At 37.1% G+C, this 27277-nt stretch overlaps 1 protein-coding gene and 1 long non-coding RNA gene across 5 annotated transcripts in view; one reads left to right on the forward strand and one right to left on the reverse strand.

The window, feature by feature from the left end:
* The window catches only part of LOC115412167 (partitioning defective 3 homolog B-like), a 387150-nt gene that overhangs the window by 244246 nt on the left and 115627 nt on the right, over window positions 1-27277 (forward strand). For 3 of the 4 annotated variants that reach the window (XM_030124503.1, XM_030124506.1, XM_030124507.1), the window contains exon 22: window positions 25705-25825. In XM_030124503.1, coding sequence (XP_029980363.1) covers window positions 25705-25825 — 121 coding nt within the window. The remainder of the gene's footprint in view (window positions 1-25704; window positions 25826-27277) is intronic. The other variant, XM_030124504.1, reaches the window with a different exon arrangement.
* Window positions 440-26954, reverse strand: LOC115412169 (uncharacterized). The gene is made up of 3 exons (XR_003934303.1): window positions 26942-26954; window positions 8643-8647; window positions 440-600 (listed from the first exon to the last, which is right to left on the reverse strand). It is a non-coding gene; the product is annotated as an uncharacterized LOC115412169 (long non-coding RNA).

Below are 27277 nucleotides of genomic sequence, written 5' to 3' on the forward strand. Positions count from 1 at the left end.
AGGAGCTCCCTATCCGTCTCGAACTTTGCAGCCCCTGGTGAGAACTGACTCGGAACGGTGGGAATCAAGACGTTGGAGTAAATAACTACATTTTCCTAAATTCTAGAAGTTACAATTTTTTGCCAGCATGGCTGTGAAATAGGCATTAAATTCTGTCCTAATTAGTATTAATAAGGTGTTAAAACGTCTTAAATTTAACTTGTAGAAACCTGTAGGAACCTTGATATTGAAAAAAATATGTATAATTACAAGAGAGTCTGGGATACATAACATCATAATAGAAAAGAATAAAAACAGCAGAATGTGGAATGTGTTGAAAACGGATGCTTCATGTTTGCTTCAGTTTCTTATTTAATTTTATTTCTCATGTGTGCTTTCAAAATTGGCCTTTCTTCTCTGAAATCCAAATTTCCCGAAGCAACTCCAATTTACTTCAATTCAGTTTATTTATTTAAAGGGGACAGTGAGCATTAATGAACATACATGTTTTCACATGAACGTAAACACTCCAGATTTTAGCCAAAGGTTAGTTTCCATCCGTTGTCCCACAGAAGATGTTCCATAAAAACAAACAGTAAAAGCACAAACGGTTATAAAATTCTATACAATACCCCTATATTTCAACCATGCACATATTATTTACACTATACACAATACCTTTCACATTATTGCACCAGAATTCATGTGTAGACCAGCCAGTAAAATAGTATCAACCACATCTAAGTGAAGGTTATCATTTGCCATATATTTGGCAAAAATTACATATCATGCCCCATCGTAGAAACACAAAATTCCATCATCGATATCCAAACAAGTTATTACATCCTCTCCATTTTACTTCTTCCTCATTCAAGCCACATTTTCTACATCATCATGTAGCTCAAATTATGATCAAATTGATTGAAACCTTGCATCCACATCGTCGGTGGTGTTTGCATGTGTGCAGACCTGCTGATTGCTTTGCTTGTTGCTTGTTTGTAACTTTGTCCATAAATACAGCTTAAAGACAATACTCTGTGTGTAATCACCTACATTGGTATTTTGAGTGAGTTATCACCGAGTGGGAAACAGGAAATTGTGTTCTTTTCTTTACTGCCACTCAACTCTCATTGTTTTGATGAAACAAAGAACATTTTGGGAGCAAAAACAAAGACAGAAGCAAAGTTATTCTTGAGTTTTTTCCAGCAGAGAAAAATAAAGAAGGGTTCAACTTACAGTATTTCTTTTGTTGTCTCGCGCGCTTACATACATGCAGAAAACCGAGGGGGTTACGATGGCAAACACACAAAGTTGAACACACACCAAATCCATTTTCTGAAGTGACCACCCAAGCCTTGGATGAGTGCTGCCCTTGGTTTTCTTGAGTGGGTTCCTCTTCCCATCCTCAGCCAACCACTACCACCTCCTCCTAACCCTTCCAAGTGCCCCCCGCAGGTTACCATAACAACCACGACCTCTGGCACTTGACCAATTAGAAAACAATCAGCCTGGAGAGACCGGAGTGGAGTGAGCTTGAGGGAGAAAGAGGTACTGTAGCGCTTAGTGAAAGATAAGTGGAGAACGCCAAAGAACAGCCCGAGAAGAAAGGAACTGAAAGAAGAACCAGAGTGGATCTGGTTTGATGTGCAATTTAGAATAAACGAGCAGGGTTGATGCAACTGGTGTGGGTTTTTTTTTTTTTAGTCTGTGGTCTGTAATAATGTTCTGAACTGTCATTTTAGCTTTGGGTTATATTGTAGATCTGGTTTATGGGGTTACATGTTGCAGTATCGTCATCATAATGTGCTGATATCATTTGCAACAAGTGGTGCCAGGCACAACGAGCCTCGCCCCTCTCATGTATTGTAGCGTATTTTGGCATCGATCCAGCTGATGTCATCATGTCTATGCGTGTGCTGATGTCAGCATAGACATAGACAGCATAGACAAATTTCAGCCATTAGAAGTAAATAGGGGGAAAAAAAATACTTAAAAAATTCATAAAAAATTTTAACTTTGACCTACTTTTTCCAAAATGCAATCACATTTATTCTAAGTCACTGGCAATCTATAAACCCAATTTGTTGTGAATTCAGCCAACAGTTTTGGCGCTAAAGTGTTAACAAACAAACAAACCGAACCAAAAACAATACCCCTTGCCTCCCCTTTCGGGGGTCGGGGTAATAAATGAAGTCAAACACGTCAAATCTGCAACAGTTAATCAAATGTCAACGATTAATATCAGGGTGCTTGTGCAGGTCTTGAAAATCTTCAAAAGTGTGGACCCCCGAGACGCTAGTGAGGATAAAGCGGGTTCAGAAAATGAATGAATAAATGAATGGATGTTTTCCAGATCTTGAAAAGTCTGGAATTTGATGTGAAAGTCTCAATAAAGTATGGGAAAAAGTTTCTCTCATAGCTGAATTTTAGAATATGCTCAAAGGCACATAATATTGTAAGATAATAAATACATGAGGAAAACATATAAAAAAAAAAAAAAACCTGGTCTGTTTTCACTAACCGGTTGGTACTAACTGGTTTGTGTAATATTCATTGTGTGATTTTCGTGTTTTGAAAACGTTTCTGTCAGTAAAACATAATTTATTGCGAATTATACATGAATTCTTTGAGATTCCTCTGAATGAAAAGTGCTTTATAAATGCAATTTGTATTATTATTATTTTTAGTAGTAGTAGTATAATTCATTCAGTTATTGTAATTAACTTTTCTACTGCACACAACAGGTACAATCTCAACCAAAAAAGTAGGAATGCAAGTATAAATGTACATAAAGTCAAGGTCTTGGGGGGAAAAAATCGAAGTTTGGAAAAAGTCTGGAATTGTTACTTGGATAAAGAGGAAGCACCCTGTTAATTGCTAATGATTTCAGTAACATTAGATGACATAAAAATAACCTTTTTATTTGCTACTGTAGGAAAAGCATCTAATCTTGACTGGATTCCAAAAAAACCCAACAACAACAACAACAAAAAAGCACATTACATAAAGTCTGTGCTTGTCAAAGTGAAATAAGCAAATACTTTTGATGCTGATTGTTGAGAATCATTGAAATCAACTTGAAAGCCTGGAACCACCAATGCCGCAAACTACCCATGATGCACCCCTCAGTGTAAAACACCCTATTTACTCTGGTACTCGCCTATCGATGTATTTAAACGACTGAACTTCCCTTTAGAACTTTTTCAAAGCAGTCACAGCGTCCGCCTGCCCTTCTGTTGCGTTTGTTGAAGCCACCTGTAGAGCATTAAACTCAGGACAGGACGTTCTCACTCACAAATAAACAAATAAATAAATAACAAGCAGCTGCGGTGGCTTTTTTTCATAATTATTTTTTATTTTTTGTGCAGATGGACTCCCCTGCAAAATCATTTAGCTCTTTCCAGACAGAGCTTTCAAGTCCTCTACTGGAAGTTTGTGTATTTTTTTTTTTTATACTGCAATACATATTGGGTTAAAATGCAGTAATGTCCTGTCAGAGAGCGAACTTTAATTGATCGCCATTCCAGCATTTATTTCATTATAAAGTAGCTCCTTGTTTTGGATAATCCCTTATGGTCCAACTAAAGCAAAACTGAATTTAAAAGTAAAAATGAGGCTCATTTAGTAACACTAATCTGTCAAATTGTCTCTAAAGTGTCCCATCAGAGAGATTTCGAATACTCTATCGCAGTTTTTCATCTGGTTGTGCAGCCCTAGAAAGCAGAATATTTGATAGGTGTACCTTTTTTTAATTCTGTATATACAAAAACAAATATGTGTATGTGTTAAGAGGCAGTAAAAAATGGCATGATTTTTTTCCCCCATTATTATTTATAATTATTTATTTATTTTCCTATGTTTATGTCACCAGCTATTTTATTCAGACTATGTCTTAGTATTCTTTTCATTGTATTGTTAGTCGGGTTTCATTGTTATTTGTTCCTAAAAAATATGCAAATCTAAAAGTAATGGCGTTTACAAACCTGGTTTATGTTGATATCAGTGTGCCGTGGTATTGGTGTATACCTTTAATTCTCTTGTATACACATCAATAAAAATATGAAATAAAAAAGAAGACGTTTGATGACAGTAGTAGTATAACCAAAGCAGGCATTTTTTTCTTACAACAAAAATCTGAATAAAGCCGTGAGAGATTGATTACACCTAAACCATGGTAACTCTTCTTTAAAAGTTTCCACTCCACCTCCTTCTCCCAAACTCACAGTTTGTTTTGCCTTTGCTTCACTAAAGAGGAGGAACAGGTTGGAAGTGATTTTGGGCTTTCACTTGTTCAACCATCTGCCACTGTGAGAAACTCACAAAACTTAAGCTTTGTGCTGGAAGAGCAGCCATCCTCTCACTGCTTTATATCACAGAATAACAGCTTTTCCTTCTGTAAAGCAGCCCGGCAGATTTTCTCTAAGATACGAGTAAAGTGTGACTCAACGGAAGACACGGTGTCGAGGCTGCGTAGGAAACAACTACACATATGACTGGTTCGATTGGATATTTCTTGCCGTATGTGCAACGTTGCATGTAATGTAGCGTTTCTTGGCTGGTCACTGGAGAGGCTTAGTTTCCTCTATGTTATTAATCTGATGCTTTCTCAGCTCATTACATGGCACAAACACAATATACATTTTTATTATTATTATACCTTTATTTAACCACTTAAAATCCCATTGAGATCTCTTTTACTATTTGTTTGACACAAATAGTTACAATGTAAAAACTAAACTTGAGTTGAATAACCTTCCATTAGAATATGTTAAAACCTATAAGTACCTTGGACATATTGTATCTGATAATATTAATGATGATAATGACATTCAAACTAAGGTTATGACTCTTTATGGCCGGAGTAATTTTATCTCTTGCAGGTTTTATTTTTGTTCCACTACCGTTAAGAATAAATTGTTCATATCTTTTTGCTCGAATATTTATCTCTGTTACTTATGGGTTAATTTTAAACGTTGTACTGCTCACTCAGTCAGAGTTGCCGTTAACAGTGGATTCCATATTATACATGGTTTTTATCGTAGCTGTAGTGATAGTAGTAGGTTCTGTTTTAATAATGTTTGCTCTTATTATGAGATGTTACGGAAAGCAATTTTGAATTTTATACTGCGTTTAAGTCATTCTAGAAATGTTGTGATTTTACAATTGTTAACTCAGACTTTTATACTGATTCTACATTTGTTAAATACTGGCACCAGCATCTTTATACTTGTTATTGAAGATAGGGTGTGTGCATATGTGTCGTTTTTACATTTATAACCCTTTTTATTATTATTAATGCTCTCTATGGACTGTAATTATTTACATGTCTGATACAAATAAATAAATAAAAATAAAATTACAAGGGTGACCTGGCCAAGTGGTCAGCAGCACAGGGCAAGAAAGAAAACAGGTTTTACAGCCAGGTAGTAACAATAAATTAAAACAAACAGTAATCATATTGTAATAACAGAAAAGTGAGACAGTTTTTTTTTTTTTTTTTTTTTTTTTTTTTTTTTTTTTTTAAGCGCAGTTAATAAAGTGCAAAAATTTAGTTGAGGTCACAGCAGTTTAAAAACACAGGCATTGTTCGATTGAGTCTCGCTGTCTTGTCCATAAGACAAAGCAAAAAGCTTGAAACTGTAATACTGTTAGTACAAACCCAGAATCCAAATGCAGAACTCCAACAACAAACGTTAGTTCCAAAAGGTTTATTGTTCACACACAGGTGAAAAAATATAATGAGTGACAGAATCTTGAGGATAATGGTGGGGATCTTTCTCCTCAGATTAGTCCTCCGGATCGAGGGCAGCAGCCCGTCTCCCCGAGCGGTGTTAGGATTCTTTTCCCCGACTGGGGAAAAGCAGAGGGAGGTCAGGGACGGAAACAGGTCATACACAGGCAGGCTAACAACCGAGCAACAGGACATAAGGACTAGGCAAACTCACGTACCGATAGTCAGGGCGAGAAGGTCAAAACCAGATCAGATGAGGCAGACAAAACCGACAGGGAACAGGCAGAAGACGAGAAACCGAGGGATCCAAAAACAGGTCAAAAAACAGGCAAGCAAACGAACAAACGAGGTCAAGAACGCTAGTCTGAACTACTGGAGTTACAAACTGGCGACTGACAAAGGGAAAAGACAGGGTTTAAATACACAAAAGGGAGGGAAGACAACTAGACACAGGTGGAGCAAATCAGGGCGGAGACAGGTAATCAGGACAGAGGTCAGGATGAGCGGGGAACAGGAAGTAAAGACGACAGACAAGACACATGAGGGAAAACTAAACAAAATAAAACAGGAAGTGACACACAAAACATAAAAGACAGACAAAACCAGACTATTGTCTGGCAACAGGTATGACAGAAATGACATGAGTTCTGGCATTTTCAGCTCCACTTGAAGTGTGTTCCAGGAAAAGGGGGCGGCAAAGCTAAAAGCTCGCTTCCCCAATTCAGTTCTAACTTTGGGTACTTTCAAATAATACAATTCAACAATTCATACATTCAAAATATACATGATATTTGTCTCGTACACGTCACTCATTCACACTTAAAGGTGGGGTAGGAGATGTTTTCCTGGAGCATTTTTTACTATATTGGTGAAAATCCCCTTCACACCCCAATTGCAACCAATTAATTAAATCAGGGGTCTCAAACATGCGGCCAGGGGGCCAAATGCCAAAGGTTCCAATCCGGCCCATGGGATGAATTTACAAAGTGCAAAAATTCCACAGTCAAGGCATTTTAGTTCAGGTTCCACATACAGACCAATATGTTCTACAGTAAAATAATAACATAATAACCTACAAAAAATATTGACTCCATATTTTCTTCTCAGTTTGATGTGAAAATAATATTACATTATGCCTATAAATAATGACAACTTCAAATTTTTGTCTTTGTTTTAGTGCAAAAAATAGCATTAAATTATGAAAATATTTACATTTACAAACTATCCTGTGACAATAAAATGTGAATAAGCTGAAGAAATATGAACAACCTGAAATGTCTGAAGAAAATTAAGCACAATTTTAATTATTTTCTGGCTGTTCCTCAGTGTTTAGTGTCTTTGTAGATCTGATCCATAATGCACATGTAGAAATGAGGCATAATATTGTTAAAATTGCACAGATTTTTTCTTAAGAAATTTCAGTTTTTTCAGGTTATTCACATCTTTTTGTTTGGCTAGTTTATAAAAGTAAGTATTTTCATAATTAAAGGGGGTTTTTTGGCGCTAAAACAAAAGACAAAAATTTGGAGTTGTCATTATTTATAGGTTATTATGTTATTATTTTACTGGTTCGGCCCACTGGAGATCAAATCGGGCTGAATGTGGAACCTGAAAGAAAATGAGTTTGAGAGCCCTTAATTAAATGCTCTAACACAAAAATACAAAAAATGTGTCACTTTGTGAACGGACAGATCTGAAAAAACACCATCCAATCATTTTAACCGGCCCATCGAAATGATTGAACGGTGATATGTCTATCAAACTCAGCTGCCATTTGTCCCTCCCCCCTCTGCGTGTACCCCTCTTCGGGCATGAATCGTGCGTTCTCAGAGGTTTGGTGATTCTGATTCTAAACCTGGGGTTTCTGTGGGTTAAATGTACAACCTATGGGACTGTGGGAAACACAACTTTAAGCTAAGTTTAATAATAAGAGAGGCAGGTAGTAGGAGCACGACGGAAATAAGGAGGGTATGGAGTGGTTTTTCCAACAATAAATAAATCGCCAGAAGAGGGATTTGGAATAAAGAGAAGGTAAAAAAAGAGAGGAAAGAACTACAAAGAGGTGAATAAGAAGAGAGATATAGAAGAGGAAAGGCCAAAATAGCGGTCAGTGTTGGAACTAAAGGAACAAATTAGCGACAGGAAATGCTAAAGAACAGGAGGAGGGTGAAGGGTAAAGGTTAGCAAAAGAACGGAAGGAGGAACGTAGATGAACCAGAGTGAGAGGATGTTTCAAGATTTTAAAAAAATGCAAGAGAAGTAGATGATTTGGGGATTGGGGGGGGTTCTGGTGAAAGCTGAAAGGAGACAAGTGGACCTCAATAATTGCAGGAATGAGAAAAGTGGATCAGCTAGTGTTGGAGAAAAGACCAAGTAGCGAGGGATTCAGAGGGGAAGCGAGGCTAAGTGGATGTTTGGGGATAATACAGAAGATGAGATGGTGAAGGTGGGGGGGCGGGCGGAGTGAGGATGAAGAAGAGGGGGGGTCGGTAAATGGTCCGGGCCAAAAGGGCAAATTCAACTGAGAACTAGTAGAACAAAGTGAAACAAAAGGAAAACGGTGGGAGTAGAGACTGAGAGGAGATGAGGGAGTAAGTGATGAAGAGTGAGGAAGAGGCAGAGCGTGTGTTTTCCGGACTCCAAGCTCGTGATTCAGCCTCGCTAATAAGAAAAAGCTCTCAAGAGGCACTCGTCGACTCCATCCCTGCCTAAACCCCCTCCCACCACCACTCCTTCCTCCTGCTCCCTTTCCTTCAATAGACCCTTTCTAGGTCCCTCCACTCCCCCTGTTGCACTTCTCTTCCCCTCATTTATGATTTCCTCCTCTTCTATTTGCACAAGTAGTTCTCAATAAAAAAATAAATTCCGTGCAAAGGACATCCGCCCGTGGTGAAGCACGTACGCCGTAAAAGGACACATACAGTAGGTACACGCACTCTTAAAAGAACACACAGAACACAAAGGGTGGACATGCTCAGGGGTGGACGCTGATAATATAAACTCAATAATTCTGTCATTTTTCATCCATCATATGAACCTTTATCAGGAGAACCATCTATATACACGATGCTAATAGGAAAGTCTTTAGTGTCTCATTCAGAATGCATGATTTCCCTGCAGGTGGGTTATTGCTTTCAAAAAGAGGATTAGCTGGGGGTAGTTATTGAAGTCACTAACAAACTGATATTTCTATTTCTCCTGGTCTGAGGAGTATGAACACCTTTATAATAACAGCCAAAGTCCATATGGTCTGTTCTCTAGATGAAGTATAGACACAGATTTATGTTTAATTCAAGGGAAAGTACAGATGTAGAACCTCTGAAATGCACTGAAAGAATAAAAGTAAAAACTATATCTGTATTTCTACCATTTTGTTCGCTAGTTTTTAACCCAACGGCCCAAAATTTTAAAAATCCTCCCATTGGATTATGATGGAAAAAAATCTAAGTGCTATAACTTCAAAACAGTTGAAGATATTGATTTAATTACTATTGGCAATAGATAGGAGGTCACGTATGGGCTTTCATTTGATCCCATGACCTTTGACCTTGAGTGACCTTGAAAGGCCAAACCAATTCAATTAATGTCTTTAAATATGCTGTTGGACTGCAGGACTTCTGGTCCTAGTTTTAGTAGTTGCAGACTCTCATAGAAAACTAAATTTAGCTTCATTTTGATGAACTCGCCGATAGATATGAAGATCAGTCCATCTGTTTTTTTAAAAACAGGTTGAGTGTAGACGCCTAAAACAGGTTTTTGATTAAGGATCAGACTGAACTCACCTCATGGTCATTACACACAGGTTGTCATGGTTTTTAGTTGTTTATTCTGTGTTTATTCTGGTTGTGATGCAGTAGATTATGTCAATTTACTCACATGGATGAACTGAGACACAGGGTGGGGAAGCAAAATTTACAATGAACATTTAGTTGTTTTTTCTCAGCAGGCACTACGTCAGTTGTTTTGAAACCAAACATATATTGATGTCCTAATCATACCTAACACTATTATCCATACCTTTTCAGAAACTTTTGCCCATATGAGTAATCAGGAAAGCAAATGTCAAAGAGTGTGTGATTTGCTGAATGCACTCGTCACACCAAAGGAGATTTCAAAAATAGTTGGAGTGTCCATAAAGACTGTTTATAATGGAAAGAAGAGAATGACTATGAGCAAAACTATTAGGAGAAAGTCTGGAAGATACTATTAAAGAAGAATGGGAGAACTTGTCACCCGAATATTTGAGGAACACTTGCGCAAGTTTCAGGAAGCGTGTGAAGGCAGTTATTGAGAAAGAAGGAGGACACATAGAATAAACACATTTTCTATTATGGAAATTTTCTTGTGGCAAATAAATTCTCATGACTTTCAATAAACTAATTGGTCAAACACTGTCTTTCAATCCCTGCCTCAAAATATTGTAAATTTTGCTTCCCCACCCTGTAAATATTGTTTCTGTTGTTTTTTCCGTCATTTTTGTCACGTTGCGTACTTTATGTCCTTTTTGTCTTGTTATGTCTTTGACAATTTTCATATTGTTGTGTCTTTCATGTTACTGAAGTCGCATTGCAAAATATCAGATATGTATCAGAATTATGACCACACATGAAAGTGGCCTGGGTTGGATTGGAAAAAGTCGGATTTGTGCTGTTCAAAGTGTCTTTAACAGATCAGATACAGGTCACATATGGGCACAAAAATCAGATTTGGACCAGATTTGCCTGCAGTCTGAACGTAGCCCTTGTCGCCCTCTGATGAACTGTTGCCACATCACGGGTGAACCCCGCCTTCACCTGATGGTAGCTGGGATCGACTCCTGCACCCCTGCTAACGTCAAAAGGACTACAGGTCCATTTATAGTCGCTTTATGTTCATAAACAGGTTTGTCCATTTCAAACAGTGTCAATCGTCAATGCCTTTATACTTGGATGCGTCCATTGTGTTGGAATGAGTGTTTGTCAATTAATCCACCAGAGGGTGCCGCTCTGAATTACCATACTGGCCGAATACCACGAAGAAGAAGAAGCAAAGAGGAAGAACGTCAATAATAACAAACATGGCGACAACGGGAGGTTTTACTAATGTTGATATGGATAAGGCTCGTTACTCTAAATATGTCGGTAGTTTTTCACTAACTCACACAGTCGCTCTTTGAAAAGTTCCACCATTTCTGGAAATTATTCTCTTCAAATCTCAACACTGCCCCCTATGGTTACCGGTGGTACTGCTGCGTATTTTCCCTTTGGGTTCGCATCCACAAAGTTTGAGAGATCGAATAGAATAGAATAGATGTTATTTGCCATTTGCACAAATACATGGCAGTATAGGTACATTGGAATTCTTGTATGTTTCCCTGAGTCACAGAGTTAGAAAAAGGCATGAATAAAAAAACAGAAACAAAACATAAACACAGCTAAAACACATAAAAACAGTTACTGCACAGACTAACACAAATACACATTTGTAAAATAGAGTATTGATCAGAAAAAAAGTAATAATAATAATAATTAGGGATGCACCGATCTGATACCAGTATCGGGCATTGGCTCCGATATTCGTACTCGTAAAAGTAATCTGATACAAATGCACCGATACCACTTACACCCACGTAACATTTACTGTTAAGTGCAGCAGGTATGAGGAGAAGGAGTCATGTGTGGGGAGTGTGAAGAGTGTGGAGATTTTTCAAAATAAATGACGGTGATAAAAGAAACGCTGACTGCAAGTAACGTTCCAGACACAGACAGATACGGACGCAGCGTTCTGTCCGTCCTCTGCGTACATTCCATCCGTTTTCCAGGTGCTGGCAGATGCGTACTCAGACGGAGAATACCAGCGGAACCGTGGAGGTAGAGGATCTGTTCAAAGAGCCACTGTGTGAGTTAGAGAAAAACTACTGACACATTTAGGACAACTACCCAGGGCTGGGCCGGGGGTACAGAGCGGTGCAGACCACCGCCAGCAGAAGTGAAAACCAAACTTATGACTCATTTCTCTTTTCTGTTCCTGCTGAAGCTAAGCTTTTAAACCTTACCAGAGAAAACGTTGCAATATTAGTATCACATTAGTGTTGCCTCTGTCGTCTCCATGTTTGTTATTACTGACTTTCTTCTTCTCATAAAACTTTCCTCTTCTTTGTGGTATTTGTCCAGTATGGTTAATTCAGAGCAGCGCCCCCTGGTGGATTAATTGACAAACGTTCATTCCAACACATTAAATGTCAATAGCAGCACTTTGTTCCAGTCAGACTAATGACAACGACAATAAAGCACATTTACAAAAGGAACTAAGAACTGGAATGGGATTATTAAGGACTCGTATCGGTACTCACTATCGGCGAGTACTCACATGTAAGTAGTCGTACTCGTGCTCAGTCTGGAAAAAAGGGGTATCGGTGTATCCCTAATAATAATAATGAGAGTACTGAAAGGTAAAAACAAGTTATTGCACATTTGAATTAAAAGCACTGGGAGAAATACGGATCAGACAGAAATACGGATGTAGTGAAAGCAGAGGACGGACAGAACGTGCTTTCCGTATCTTCAACATAGAAAATGAATGGGACTTAAATGGTTGAACGAACCCTTTGAGTCAAACGCAGATTCTGTCTTAGATTGACATGATTCAGAGCTGCTGTATTTGGCAGATCATCCTGCCGTTACACCAACACACACACACACGTCTGTGGAAGTCAAAGGCGAATGTCAAGCCAGATGACCTGCCGCCATGGTTTTATGTCAGTTATTTTCACACCTGTAGCGCCGCCTGAGGCACACGCTAACCTGAGGTCCTGTCGAAAAAATGTTATGCCAGGCAGCTCCTGGCATACACACACACACACGTTTCCACACATTGAAATTGTCAAGACGACACGATGCCAGCCTCCCCCTGCCACTGTGGGTGCCTCTTACACAGGCGTGCATTTAGACAGCCAGTCTGATTGATGTCATGGCAGTCGATAGAGCGCTAATTACTCCCCACGCTACGACGGAGCAGCTTAAGGAGCAGTGTCATATCCTGTCAGCGGCGTTTTAAAAACACGTGTCACTTCCTGTTAGCCTGTAGAGAAAAAGAGAGTCGGCATCGCGTTAAACCGCACATACGCTAACTCTTCCCGCCGTAGACCCCTTTGTTTTTTTTGTTTCTTTCCCCTCTGACCAGACCTCCAGCTTCAGGGATCTTTTGTTGTCAAACTTCATTAGCGGAGACGTCAGCTAATTAAAGCCCCCAAAAACAAAGCAGGGAGATGATGAAAATGATGAAGGGGGGGCGAGATGAGCAGATGATGAAGAGATTTCATCCGGGGCGGAGTGGGAGGGAAAAAGAGATGGATGGTGTCGAGGTGGGGATGGAAATGACAGCAGAGATGATTACCTGCATAAACTGACGGAGGGGGTTGAAGGGGGGGGTGAAGACGATGAATGGACCGAGCTGGAAATGCAAAGCAGACTGCAGGGAAAGGGTGGTGGGATTGCAACTATTTATTATTCCGAATGAGTTAAGGGAAAAAGGTGAAGAGAAAATTGAACGCATCACAACCTGACAGGACCTGTAATTTAAAGAAACCTGGCGACCGTGTAAACACATCTGATGAAGTTGTTTTTTAGAAGCGACTAGATAGAAGATACAATCCGAGGCGGAGATAAAGCATTGACCTGTGTCCGTCGCTGTGGTCGGCTTGATCCTTGTAAGACACAGCTGATAACGATCCGACGCTCGCGAAGCCAGACGCCGGGGAGGACACACGAACGCAACTCAGAGAGGAGGAAGACTACAACTCCCTACTGTCATCATCAGTCAATATTAAACTGCATTTCCTCTGCTGCGCGTCCGCTCGCTTATTGACTGCGGTCTGTGTCCTGTCAATGCCAAAGATGGAATTATTACAAATGCACGGGGTTTTAGGCTGTGCTCACTGCAGAGGAAACTACACAAATGGTGGAATTGTTAGTAAATTAAGTTTCCACCTGAGATTTGGATAATTAAATAAATACATTTTCAGTCTGTTGCCTTTTTTTTTTTTTTTTTTTACATCGTTTTCATTCTTTAATGTTTGGATTTTTTCTGTAATATTGTATTTGTGTTGAGTTTTTTACGACATTTTCATCATGTTACGTGCTTTTTGTCGTTTTTGTCTTGGTCTTTGCAACAGTTTTATTACAAAATTTACTATTTTTGGTTCGGTTTGTTTGTTTGTTAACACTCTAGCAGCCAAACTATTGGTTGAATTTATACCAAATTTGATTTATAAATTGCCAGTGATCCAGAATAGATCTCATTACATTTTGGGAACAGTCGGTAAAAGTTCACATTTTTTATGATTTTTTAAAATCTTTTTTTCTCCCATCTACTTGTAATGGGCAAAATTTCCCGTCTATAAAAACATCAATTCTATTTAAATCTACTTCAAACTTGGCACATATATAGAGGGAATTGATAGGCTGACATCAGCACATACATAGACATGATGACATCAGCTGGATCAAAGTCCAAAAAATAAGCGACAATATGTGTGAGGAGTGGGGTTTGTTGTGCCTGGAACCATTTGTTTTCATTTTATATCTTTACATGTCTTTGGGTAATTTTGCAGTCTTCTGTGTTTTCCTCTTTTATAGCGTTTGTATCTTGTTTTCATCTTGTGACATTTCCATCATTTTTGTCTTGCAACTCTGATTTTAAATGTTCTACCTCTAAATTTATGAAACATTTTCCGTGCTCTGACTGTAAATAATTTTCTACCACATCTAACCATCTACTTTCTTCACATTTCACTGAAGATGAAAAATTTCCCGTTAAACTTTAAGGAAATATTGATTTTTCTAAACTATATGAACATAAATATTGGGACACATCGTGTCAACAGCTGTAAGATGTCCTGTTCATGAGGATTTGAGATAAAAACATCAATATTTCCTTCAAGTTTAATGGTAGATTTTTCTTCCTCAGAGAGATGTGATGAAAGTAGATGGTTAGTTTTGGTAGAACATTATCATTTGCAGTCAGAGCAAGAAAGTATTTCACAAATTTGAGGTAGAACATTTAAACTCATAGTCATGGATGAAAAAGGAAAGAAAGAAATGTTGAGAGAAATTAAGTCAAAACCATCTGAGTCATTTTGAAAACAAACATAACAATTTAAACCAAACTAACCAATGCAATGATATTTATTCCATAATATAAAACTATATTCTGACATTAGTCAATACTGTTTTGTATCCCAGACCCCTGTTAGAAAAGAAACACCTGAATTCAACGTGTCCATATACTTTTGTCCATATAGTGTATGTTTGTGTGTTTTTAACTTCACGTCCAAAACATCTCAGTCCTTCAGCTGTTTTTTTTTTTCTACATTTATGAAGCCTCTCTGAAATACATTATGTGACTTGTCCTTCCTCTGGTTTTTAACTCCTTTTTTTCTTTTCTGTCCATTTTCATCTCACCAATACAACAGCAGTATTTTGACTTTTTTTTTTTTTTTTTTTCCTCAGATAACTGTGCTGATGTTGGTCATAGCTTTGCCCACATTAGTGTCTTTTAATTATTGATGATGTTATTAAGGTTTGTGTAAGTGAACCGAGCTGATCGTATATTTGAAGGTGTTTACATGCGTTCAACTTTAAATAAATAAAGCCTCGGGTGATAGTTGTAAACCTGTGGACATGACAGATCTCACGTCACTTCATTGAATATTGATACCACCATTTATTTTGCTGTCATAATATTCTTTTAGATGATTACAAAGATTATAAAACTAAATCATACAACTTTAAGATGTAGCACTTTTTAAATCCAGATGTGTAAATATTCATAGGCCTTAATGATGGGAACAGTGATGTATTTTAGGACATTTCTCAACATGTTATTAATGGAACAGAAGTCTTAATTATTAATAGCAGCATTATTAATGGCGACGCCAAGATTCCAATTTTAAACATTTATGGAATTATTATTGGTGTGACAGAGCAGGAGCAGGAGATCGATGGTTGTGAGTATGAGCGATGGGGGAAGAGGGGGGCTGCTGGTGTTCAAGCCTCCATCTAAAAAAAATTATATCCAAACCATTCGGGTTTGTGCTGATGTGGAAGCAAAAAGTAATTTAACAGCAAGTTCAGTCACATCTGTCACTTCTGCTAAACATACAAGACACATCTGTTCTGACCACCTGACCAGTCATACTCTAATAAGACTGATAATAACCACTTTAACTCATCAGTGTTTTTACTTTATTACTCATGTTTATGTCATAACATCCTTCTTATGTAGCAGGTGTTATGAAAAGAACCTACAAAAAATAGCTTTGGACTTTGATAATATTAATTTAATTTAATATATTATTGTTATGCTATTTGTTAAACATGTCATGTACAATAATAAAATACATTTTTAATCAAAAAGATCAACTTTTACAGTCAAATTAGCCGATGTGTTAGTGAACTAAAAGTGACTGATGCGCTAATGTTTGCTAGGAAGCTAAGCGCTGCTAATGTTCCAATGTTAACTAGCAAGATAATATGGGCTGACAGCATAATGGAAGATAGTGAGGTTGCAGTGTCTAATGTTCTAATATTAACAAGAAAGCTAATAGTTAAAATTGCAGTGTTATTATAGCTAATACATTTTTATTATTATTATTACTAACAAGAACTAATGATTTATAAAGTGAGTTAAATTCAATTAAAAAATGAGGAAAGGTTGATTTGGAGGCTGAAAATATTTGCTTATGAATGAAATGTTTTCCCAATAAAATGAAAAAAATTAATGAAAAACTGCAGGCACTTGTTCTTATTTTCATAATTCCAATGAAAAATATCCCAACATTCAGTTTCAATTGAATCCAATCTGGATTCCAAAAAACAACACATCACCTTCATAAGAATGGACAGACATGAGGTCAGAGTGACTTTGACCTTTGACCTTTAGTACACTGGTTTTGACTAGGGATGGAAACAATTAATCAACTATCAATTAATTGTCTATAAGAATTTGCTCAATTAAATTATTAATTGTCGGTTAATTGCCCTTGTCCACCTGTCCACACCTGTCCGAAGGCTGCCGGTTTGGCTGGGATAGCCGGTCATCGAACCGGATCATGTTGTTGATGAGTTAAAATGGCTTTAGGGACATGGTGGAGCCAAACACAGACCGGCCCGTCTGTTGGTGGGAGTGGTGCACCCCCGACTAAATACACACACAAATGCGGGGTAGGTATCAGATCGGAGCGTTTTCCCTGGAGGCTGGTCTAGTCCACGGTCATCTGGACTATCTGGTCAGTGAGACAGAAGTTGAAAACATCCTCCAGGCTCCTGATCCGAGACACAGGTATGTCCCACATTATGTCCCGCAGCCAATCTCACTCCATCATGTCAGTGATACAAAGTCAGAAATGCCCATTTCTTCTAAACTGCCCCTCTTCAGATCCATTTATTTTATTGAATTTCTCTGTTGAATGTCTTTAGTTCTACTCCATAAATGTCATTGTCTGTTCTGTGTCCAATAGTTCAATAAATCAATCAATCCGTGCGTTTACGTGACAACTTTTATTCCTGGTTTAATCTGAATAAACGTTAGATCCTATTTAAGATGACCATTTAAACACCTTATTCCAGTTGAAAAAGAATAGTTCGGATTAAATTTAAATCTGAATAAAGTCACTGGTTTAATCCCCTTTTTATTCCAAACTAAATTATTCCTCGGACATGTAAACCCTTTATTCCGTTTGGACTTTATTCCTTCCATTCTGCACATGCTCATTGTCTTGTCCTGTCACAATGACGCACACATTCTGCGCTGGCGGAAGAATATGCGCTGCAGTCTAGTCAACCCAAACCGTTCCAGTGGGCTGTTCTGATGGGATCTACCAGCCTGGAAAACCCTGATGGAAGAGTTCATCACCTGTTTTTTTATAAATTCATTTGTCATGCACTAATGAGTTCCATAAGTGGGCTAATCAGTTTGCACTGCAGTGCACTGATTGCCTTGTTCTTGCAGCCCTTCCGTTAGCTTAGCTTAGCCTAGTTTAGCATAATCGCTTCATTCCTGTGGTCAGACGTAGCCAGGCTTTCATGGGTGATCCGTAGTATTTTATGAGTGATTTTGTGAAATTCAGTTCTCCCTAATCATTACTTTAGTCCGCTGGGGTCAATATGATCACAAACTGAGGCTCAAATCATGGCGATGTGACTTACTGCAGGAATAAAATCTTGGGAAATAAAAACTAATGCAAAGCTAAAACGGTCAAGGAAGGGCTGCGAGAACAAGGCAACGTGAGCATTGCAGTGCAAACCCTTTTGCTCACTTATCTACCTCATTAATACCTCATGTAAACCTTTACTTGGGTTTAACATTTCCATGTAAACAGAAGAGAAAGTACTTTAGTTCCGAATTAATTTCTTCTGGAAAAATAAATCGGATTTAAAAAACATCATGTAACCGTACCCGCTAAAGAATATGACATGCGTTTTTATGAAGTATATAAACAATATTTAGCTTTTATTCTTATAGACCCTATCGAAAGAGAAATTCAGGTTCTCTGGAAAATTGCCGCTTCAATTAATCGATCGATAAGGTCAACCAACTAATGATTAATGAATTAATTGATGATCCCTAGTTTTGACATATATAGTTTTAACCCTTTCATGCATTAATTATGAGAAGCTTAATCAAGATTTTTTTTCCTTGGTGTTTTTAATTCCTCTTTAGGCATGAATTAACAAACAAACAATGTGATTGAATTTTTTTTATGAACCTATTTTTCACGGCGTTACAAAAATATCCACTCAGCTGGACACCATGCGTTTGATTTTAGAAGCAAAGAAACATGTATTTACTGATATACTGCATAAAAACTATGAAATAAAAGCATTAATACTGCTAATCTGACATTTTCTCACATTTTAACACACCTGCATGGAGATAATTTGCCAAAAAAAACAACCTTTTTATTAAAAAAAAAAAAAGAAAAAGGTTAATTACAGTTTAATAACAATTGGTATGATTATGACATCAATATATGTTTGGTTTCAAAACAACTGACGTAGTGCCTGCTGAGAAAAAACAACTAAATGTTCATTGTAAATTTTGCTTCCCCACCCTGTATCTCATTTCATCCATGTGAGTAAATTGACGTAATCTACTGCATCACAACCAGAATAAACAGAATAAACAACTAAAAACCATGACAACCTGTGTGTAATGACCATGAGGTGAAGTCTGCGTGTTCTGTCTTCTGTTTCTGTGAATCCAGTAGAAGTCTTGGTCAGGTTGTGATCATAGTAACTGTTTGTGCGTCTGTTCTGGTATGTGTTGTGTTGTGTTCTGCCTTTGTTTATCATATTTATCCCTCCTCAGCCGACCCTCTTTCTTTTATGCGTGGTCATAAATCGCATGAAGTGGCCTTTATGTGTTACTGTGTGTGCGTTGGTGGACACTAAATGAATGTATTGTACGTTTTACCGCCTTCTTCTCCGAGGTCGTGGTCGATGAGGGGGTGGTGCATATGTTCATGTTACTATATATACTATATATACTACACTTACTATGTACTTTTTGTATTATTTTTTTATTTCTTCTACATCCATGTGACTGTGGCCGTGATCTTATGTGTTGTTTTGTCATATTTTATGACTTCTCTGATCTTTTAATTTATTTTGTCGTGTCTTCTATAGATCATTTTATTGTAATTTATTATAGAAATAGTTTAAAACCACAAATAATAAACCACATTTTATGTCTTATTGGATCTTGCTGTTATTGCCTTGGGTCTTTTATGTTGCTCTTGTCTTGTTGCATCTTTTCTTACTGCGTCTTATTTGTTGTCTTCGTGTTGTTGCCTCGTTATGATTAATGAACTACTTTGTGTAGTTTTTGTTTTGACATGTTGTCGATCTATTCTTCATCTTGTGTATTTTATATCTTGTCTTTTGTCTTTTAGCCTGTTTTTGTCTTTTTAATTGTCCTCCATCATTTTGTCTGGTTGGATCTTTGCATTTCTTCATGTTTTTCATCTTGTTGCATCTTTTACAATGTTTTAATGTTTTTTTCATGTTGTGTCATAAATATCATTTACATTTGTGGCATAATGGGTGAAAAATGTAAAACACCGCATAACAATCTCATACATAGTTTTTGTTTCGTCAAATTTAATAACTCTGTTATTCTTCATGTTATTGTGTCTTTCACAATCATTTCATTTTGTGTTTTTAGTTTGTTTTTATCTCAGATCTTTTGCATCTTTTCTTTTTTGTCTTGCTTTGTGTTTTTCATTCTTTTTTCTTGTGTCATAAATGTCATTTGAGTTTGTTGTATCATGTGCGTAATTATCTCATTTGTACTTTTTTTGTCGACTTTTCTATCTTTGCTATTCTTTACCTTGTTGAGTGTTTTGTGCCTCTTTTTTGTCTTTTTTTGGCATCTTTTCTGTTTTGTTGTCTCTTTTGTTGTCCTGCAGAGTTCTGTCATTTTCATCTTGCTGGATCTTTGACATCATTTGTACTTGTACCATAAATTGTTTTTGTGTTGTTACATCATAAATATTATTTTCATTTGTTGCATTGAAAATCGTTTAAACAACAGATAATCTTTTCACTCTTAAGTTTTGTTTTGTCGCGTTTTATGACTTCTTTGTTATTCTTCATCCTGTTGTATCTCTTCATTCGTCTTTTAGCTCGTTTTTGTCTCATTAAATCTTTTGCCTCAGTTTTGTCTTTGTTTTTTTGCACCTTTTTTTTGTTTTGTTGCATCTTTTTTGTACTATTGTATTGTTTTAATGTCATTGCATCTTTTACAATCTTTTGTAACATACATCATTTTGTCTTGTTTTATATATAACAGTGATAATTATTGCATCATAAATATTTTCATTTGGTGCATCTTACATGTTTTATATATATATATATATATATATAGGTGTGTGTGTGCATATATGTATATGTTTTGTGATATTTTTCATCTTGTTGCATCTTTTCGCTTTTGTTGCGTCCTGTTTCTTTTCTCTTCTTGACTCTTGCAGTTTTTTTTTTGTCTTGTTGCGTCTCTTATGAATAATCTAAAGTAACATAAATGTCTGACATCTTCATCTTTCAATCAAGATCAAACATCAGCCTCTAAACTGTTGAGAAATAATGGTTTGAAAGATGAGAAAACCTTCATCATAACACTTTTATCGTCCTTTTCTTACCCCTGTAGTACATGAGCTGTGTGTGTCAGTTGTGTGAGAGTATCCGCTCAGAAATTATACCTAAATGAGTGCAAATTAAAGTGAATAAAATGCTCAAATTAAGTCTAAAACTGCATTTACCTCAGTATCAGGTTCAGCTAAGCATCGCATTTCATTTTGCTGGTTCTTCAGCCTCTGCTCGGTAGATGTGCGTTAGTGCTGACACAGCTTCCCTTGGCTTCCAGGCGCGAATATAAAGCACAAATACACAGACACACACAGACACACAAATACACACTGCAAACGAGATTATGTTTCACTATAATGCATTCCTCTATACTTCATACTAATGCACCTTCTGCTACCTAGAATGTCACTCCAGTGCCTTGGGTGAAAAGTTTAAATGAGAAAAAAAAAAAAAAAACAAACAAACAAACTGAAGCACAGAAGCAGGTTTAATACGTCTGTGCACAATACGAACGATTTAGTAAATTAACACTAATCAAAGATGCACAGATGTAAAGCAGTAAAACCATTTTGACTGAAGGTAGAGTGGAAAAACTAGATGAACATACTCTAAAAGCACAAGTAAATGGAGTCACCTGCTCTAGGATAAGATCATAAAAGCTTTACTGTGGAATACATTTTGGCGTCACTGAGCAAAGTCTTCATCATTTGGTTTAAGTGCTTTGCAGTTCAGTTTTTCAGTTCCTGTTTTTAGCTGCAGAAAATATACCCTGTAGATGAAGATTTTGGCGAAACCAAGGTGGCCTTAAAGAGGTGGAGGTAAATGTATCATACACAGCTTCAACTATCTGTTAGGATTCAGTAAAACATGGATAACGCTGGGTTAACGTTAGCATTAGTGACAGTATTAATGTTACTGTTAACATTAGTATTAGTATCAGTGTTAGCATTACTAGTATTGTTAGTGTTAGCCTTTGTATTAGTGTTAATGTTAGCAGTAGTGTTACAGTTAGCATTAGAGTTAATATCACGGTTAGCTTTACATTCAGTTGTACAGTATGTTAATGTTAGTGTCAGTGTAATTCTGCATTCCAGGCAGGTTTTTGAGCCCGTAAGTCACAACTTCAAGCCACGACTCGTGACTTTGTAGTGTTCCAGGCAAGTCACACCAAAGGGAATTGTGGTAGCTCGATGTAAACAAACCAGCATGGTGGACTGTACGGGGCTTATGCTCATTTACAATCATTTCTATTGCCAAAGGTGTTTGCTCTGTGCTTATTTGAGGGAAACAGAGGAGTAAAAATGGTGCATAAGGCAAGAGAAGCTGTTCTACCTTTTATGTTACATTATTTGTACATTTGGATACATATCCTGTATTAATTTAGTCTTGCACTCAGTGGACTGAAAACTAGCTAACGCTAGAGCAGCTGCTGATTATGCAGAAGATTTGTGGTTAAATAACATTAGAGCAATACCTTGTTTTAATAAACAATTTGCATAAACACAGCATCCATGGGGGCTGCTATTGTTGTTTCACAGGCTATGTGATTTCAGAGCGTGGATCTGGGAGTACATCAATCTAGTACGAGTTCATGGGTGGGAAGTCACTGGTTTGACTGGCATTCCAGTGCATTTTCACTGGTAGAAGGTCAGAAAACCGTGAGTTACAGGTGGTCTGGAACGAAGCATTAGTGGAAGAGTTAGCATTAGAGTTAATATCAATGTTAGAGTTAATGTTAAAGCATTACAGTTAGTGTTAGCATTTGTGTTAGTGTCAGTGTTAGAGCTAGAGTCAGTGTTAATGTTAATGTAATGTTAGCATTAGGGTTAGCGTTTGTGTTACTGTTAGTAAACGAATTTGTATTCATGTTAATTTTACATTAATATCAGTGTTAGTGTTAGAATTAACATTAGAGTTTGTATCAATGTTAGTGTTCACGTTAGCATTAATGTTAGTGTTAGCATTTATGTATAAACTAATTACCTTGAAATTGTTGTCAGTTTTTGCCTTAGTTTGAGTTGAAATCGCGTCTTTCTGTCTGAAATGGGAATGAACAGTCCTTTTGTTAGTCTGCTCTACTCCCATCCTGAAAGTGTCATGTCATTGTATTACTAACCCGTTTATTAGCATAGCTTTGGTCTGTAATGTTGTAATTCGTGTTTTTCCCACTTCACAGTCACCACTGTGGAATGTGTGACACAGTGGTGGGAAATAAAGTAGATTAGTTTTAATCTGTTGTTTATTGTATGTGTGTAGACTGACTCACTGAATAGTCAGTCAGTGAGAAGATGTACAACCACAAACGCTGCTAAACCACAGAACAGTGTTAATACAGATGCATTTTTGGGTTTCGTACTTTAGTGCTTGTTTTGTCACTTGTTCAAAAACCTGGAATCTGGTTTTAAGCGGGATTTTCCGCTTTAACAACATGAATATTTCTATCATTCCATTTCATCAAAATTTCTATCATTCACCATCATGTCATTGAGTATTCAGTAGTGATGCAATTCATGAAGTTAATCTTGAAAACTATTGTGCAGACTCTCAAAGATACGCGGTTTTATCGACGGGATGTCTTGAAAGCATGAGGAAAGGGCATGTATGGCTTATTCTGCCTCTTCATAAATTGCCTCGTGGTGCATTGATGCATTTTTCCTCCTTCCATCAACTTGAAATTGCACAGTGCCGTTCTAATGATGCATTCACATACATATGTGCATTATATGACTTTCCATATTTCCATTATGTGTGGGTGTGCAGATAACGTGAACGTGCATGACTCACAGCAGAGCCCAGGGTTCACTGGTGATACACTGTAGATTTCCTCTGTTGACAGAGCAGCAGATTCATAGAGTGATTGATGTATTTGTTTTCTTGCTTTCTGCAAAAGAAGAAGAGAAAGGATTGAAAACAGATAAACATGTGGGCAATCAGAATGATCAGGGCATTGATCTTTGTGTGCACTTGTGTGGGTGCTCTCATACATATGTACAGTGTATGAATGCAGGTGGGATTATACAGCCTTCAAGAACAGAAGAACTTACACCAGCCAGTAGATTACAGATGGAAAGTACATTCACTGATCATTAGACCGCTGAAAGGTGGTGAAGTCAGATTTTTAACTACAGTAACTAAAACTGGAAACCCACATTGGTTTGATGCATGTCTTTAATCCATAAAGACCCAAACAGCCACTGTTGAGTAAAACAATCTCCTGATCAAAAATGTTTAATACCTGTTGATCCACTAATTAAGAAATTTCCCTTTTTAATCCAACGGCCTGAAGGTCCAGTGGACTGTTGGTGTCAGTCGTCCGTCTGTCGTTCATTCATAAACAATTTATCAAGAAACTTCTCTAAAACCATCAGCCACAGTCAATTGAAATTCATAGCAGAGGTTCCATGGAGCAAGGTCTATGAAGTTTGTTCAAGGAATCAAGAAATATTGATTTTTTAAATTTTTTTGTACAAATTTTTGAACTTGAAAAATCCCCATTGGTTTATAATAGAAAAAATGTCAATGTGCTTTAACTTGAAAACAGTTGAAGACATTGATAGAATTACTGTTGGGAATAGATGAGAAGTCACATATGGGCTTTCATTTAGTGCCGTGACCTTTGACGTAGAGTGATCTTAAAAGGTCAAATGAATGTCAATTAATGTCTTTAAATATGCCGTTGGACGACAGGAGCCTTGGTCCTATTTTTTCATGGTTCATGTTATTCACATTTTTTAAAGGACATTTTGTAGATGTAAACATTTTCATCATTTAATTTTACTTTTTTCACTCGAAAGCATAGAGAAAAGTTTGTGATGTCTTGTACATGCATGCCTCCACCCATAGTTTACGCTCACTGGACACTGTGTATCATGGAGCTCTGAGGTTCATCACCAGTTTTAAATCTCTTACCCATCATTGTCTGCTTTATGATCGTGTAGAATGGTCTTCTTTGTCGGCTCGCAGACTGAGTCATTGGTGTATTTTAATTTATAAGTCTATTCTGGGTCTGCTCCCATCCTACCTTCTGACTTACATCAGTCGGAGAACCACAGACGCTTATAATCTGCGTTCTCAGGATCTTTTCTTGTTGTCTGTTCCTAAAGTTGGAACTGAACAGGGGAAAAAGGCCTTCAGGTATGCGGCCCCATTCACCTGAATGAACTACAAAAAGACCTGAAACTGAAGCTTCTGGTTTCGTTGGACACTTTTAAGACGATGTTGTATGACTTAGAGAGGGAGACATCTGGCTGCAGATGTTTTACTTGATGCACTTTGTCTACATTTCATGAACACTTTTTTCAGAGTTGACTTTGGAAGGTTTGACTTGTCTATGCGCTTTTTATGTATTCGTTTTATGTATGAAAGTCTGTCTGTAACTATTTAATGTACTGCTGCCCGTCTTGGCCAGGACACTCTTGAAAAAGAGATTCTTAATCTCAATGAGGTTTTCCTGGTTAAATAAAGGTAAAATAAAAAATAAAATAAAATAAAAAATTGTAGTTGACATGATTTACGGTTATTATGTCATTACTTTACTGGTCTGATCCCTTTCACATCATATTGGGAGAATGTGGCCCCTGAACTAAACTGAGTCTGACACCTCTGCTCTGGGGTGAAGTTGACATTTTTAATGAAAGACAATTAACGCCTGTAGTTTTCAGATCCTAGTGGTTGCTATACTTTAAGATACTCCCTCGTCACTTTCAAACTGTGGTTGTCGCCCCCATGACTCTGAAACGAAGCCAGCTTTACTCGTGTCCAGTGCTAATGATGCTGTTTTTCAGACTGTTTGTGAGCGCTGTTGCTTTTGTTCCTCTGTGTGTTTTTTGTTGTTTTAATCTGTTTTGTTGCTTCTCTGTTCTCTCTGTGCAGCAGCGTGGACAGAATCCAGCAACTAAGACGAGAATATCAGCAGGCGAGGAGGGAGGGGATGGTTCCGCCTTATGAAGAACTGGACCCACGACGCAGGGCTCATGAAAACGACGCACACAGGGTAAGACCACCAAACATATGGAAACAACCAGAGGTGGGAAATCCCAGCTCCACAGAGTAAAAGTCCTGCCATGTATTGGACCCACCTGTTCACTTAACACAGGTGATTCCACTAATTATTTATCTACCAGGTCAAATGACATGCATCAACAGTGGAATGCTCTGTTGTTATAGTTCCCTGATATTTATCTCCATCTCTAGTAGTTCACTGTAATATAACCAGCAGAGCCTCTAGACCAGGGGTGTCAAACTCAGTGGATCAGACCAGTAAAATAATAACATAATAACCTATAAATAATGACAACTCCAATTTTTCTCTTTGTTTTAGTGCAATAAAAAACTTTAAATTATGAAAATTTACAAACCACTTACAAACTATCCTTGTATAAAACCGATATGAACAACCTGAAAAAACGGACATTTTATAAGAAAAAAAAAGTTCAGTTTTAACCTTAAAGACCCAAACAGCCACCAACAGCCAAAACCATCTACTGATCTAAACTGTTTAATACCTGTTTATCCACTAATCCTATCAATACATGTAAATAATTGGTGTAAAATACGGTTCTTTATCTTTTCATGGTCATCAGATATGACCCATTTGGACGTTCAGAGGCTCCGTAGTTACCATGGAAACACCGTCATCTTCTACAACATTGATTCACCAGTAAAACCCATGGAGTTGGATCACTGACAGTAGATGGACACACTGGGTTTATGTTCAGTTAATGATCGATTGGACTGAAAAAGACACTTTTTCTTCAGTTTTCCGTGTTTGATATAATAATCCTCAACTTTAATCAGAGCTTTTATGAACATCTACATAATCAGATGAATTAAAGACAGGAATATTCCTGAAGTTCACTGAAAAAACACAAAATACAGAGAATAATATTAGAATAAGTGGTGATAAATCACTCAAAATAAGTTAAATATAGACAAAAAATATGTTAGAACTGCCACAAAAGTAGTACTGGGTCTTTATGGGTTAATATCATTATGCCTCAACTTATCATTTATACATGTGCATTATACATAATGTTACACAAACATTTGGTAATGGGCAGAATATTGTTCAAATTTTGGAGTTTGGAACTAAAATAAGAACAGTTTCTACAATATTATGTCTCAGTTTGTTTTTAACATAATTTACAGATCACAGTGGATCTACACATACACAAAACCTTTAATAACAGACAGAATATTGTTAAAATTGAACATAATTTTCTTTAGATATTTCAGGTTGTTCATATTTGTTCAGGTTATTCACATTTTATTGTTGAAAGATAATTTGTAAATGTAAATGTTTTCATAGTGTAATGTTCTTTTTTTCACATTAAACTAAGAGGAAAGTTTGGAGTCGTCATTATTTTAGGTTATTATGTTATTATTTTACTTGAGATCATATTGGTCTGGATTGTTAAAATCTTTAGTGTAATTTTTGCACTTTGGG

The sequence above is a fragment of the Sphaeramia orbicularis genome, chromosome 21 (genome assembly GCF_902148855.1).
Source record: "Sphaeramia orbicularis chromosome 21, fSphaOr1.1, whole genome shotgun sequence".
In the NCBI taxonomy this organism is placed as follows: domain Eukaryota; kingdom Metazoa; phylum Chordata; class Actinopteri; order Kurtiformes; family Apogonidae; genus Sphaeramia; species Sphaeramia orbicularis.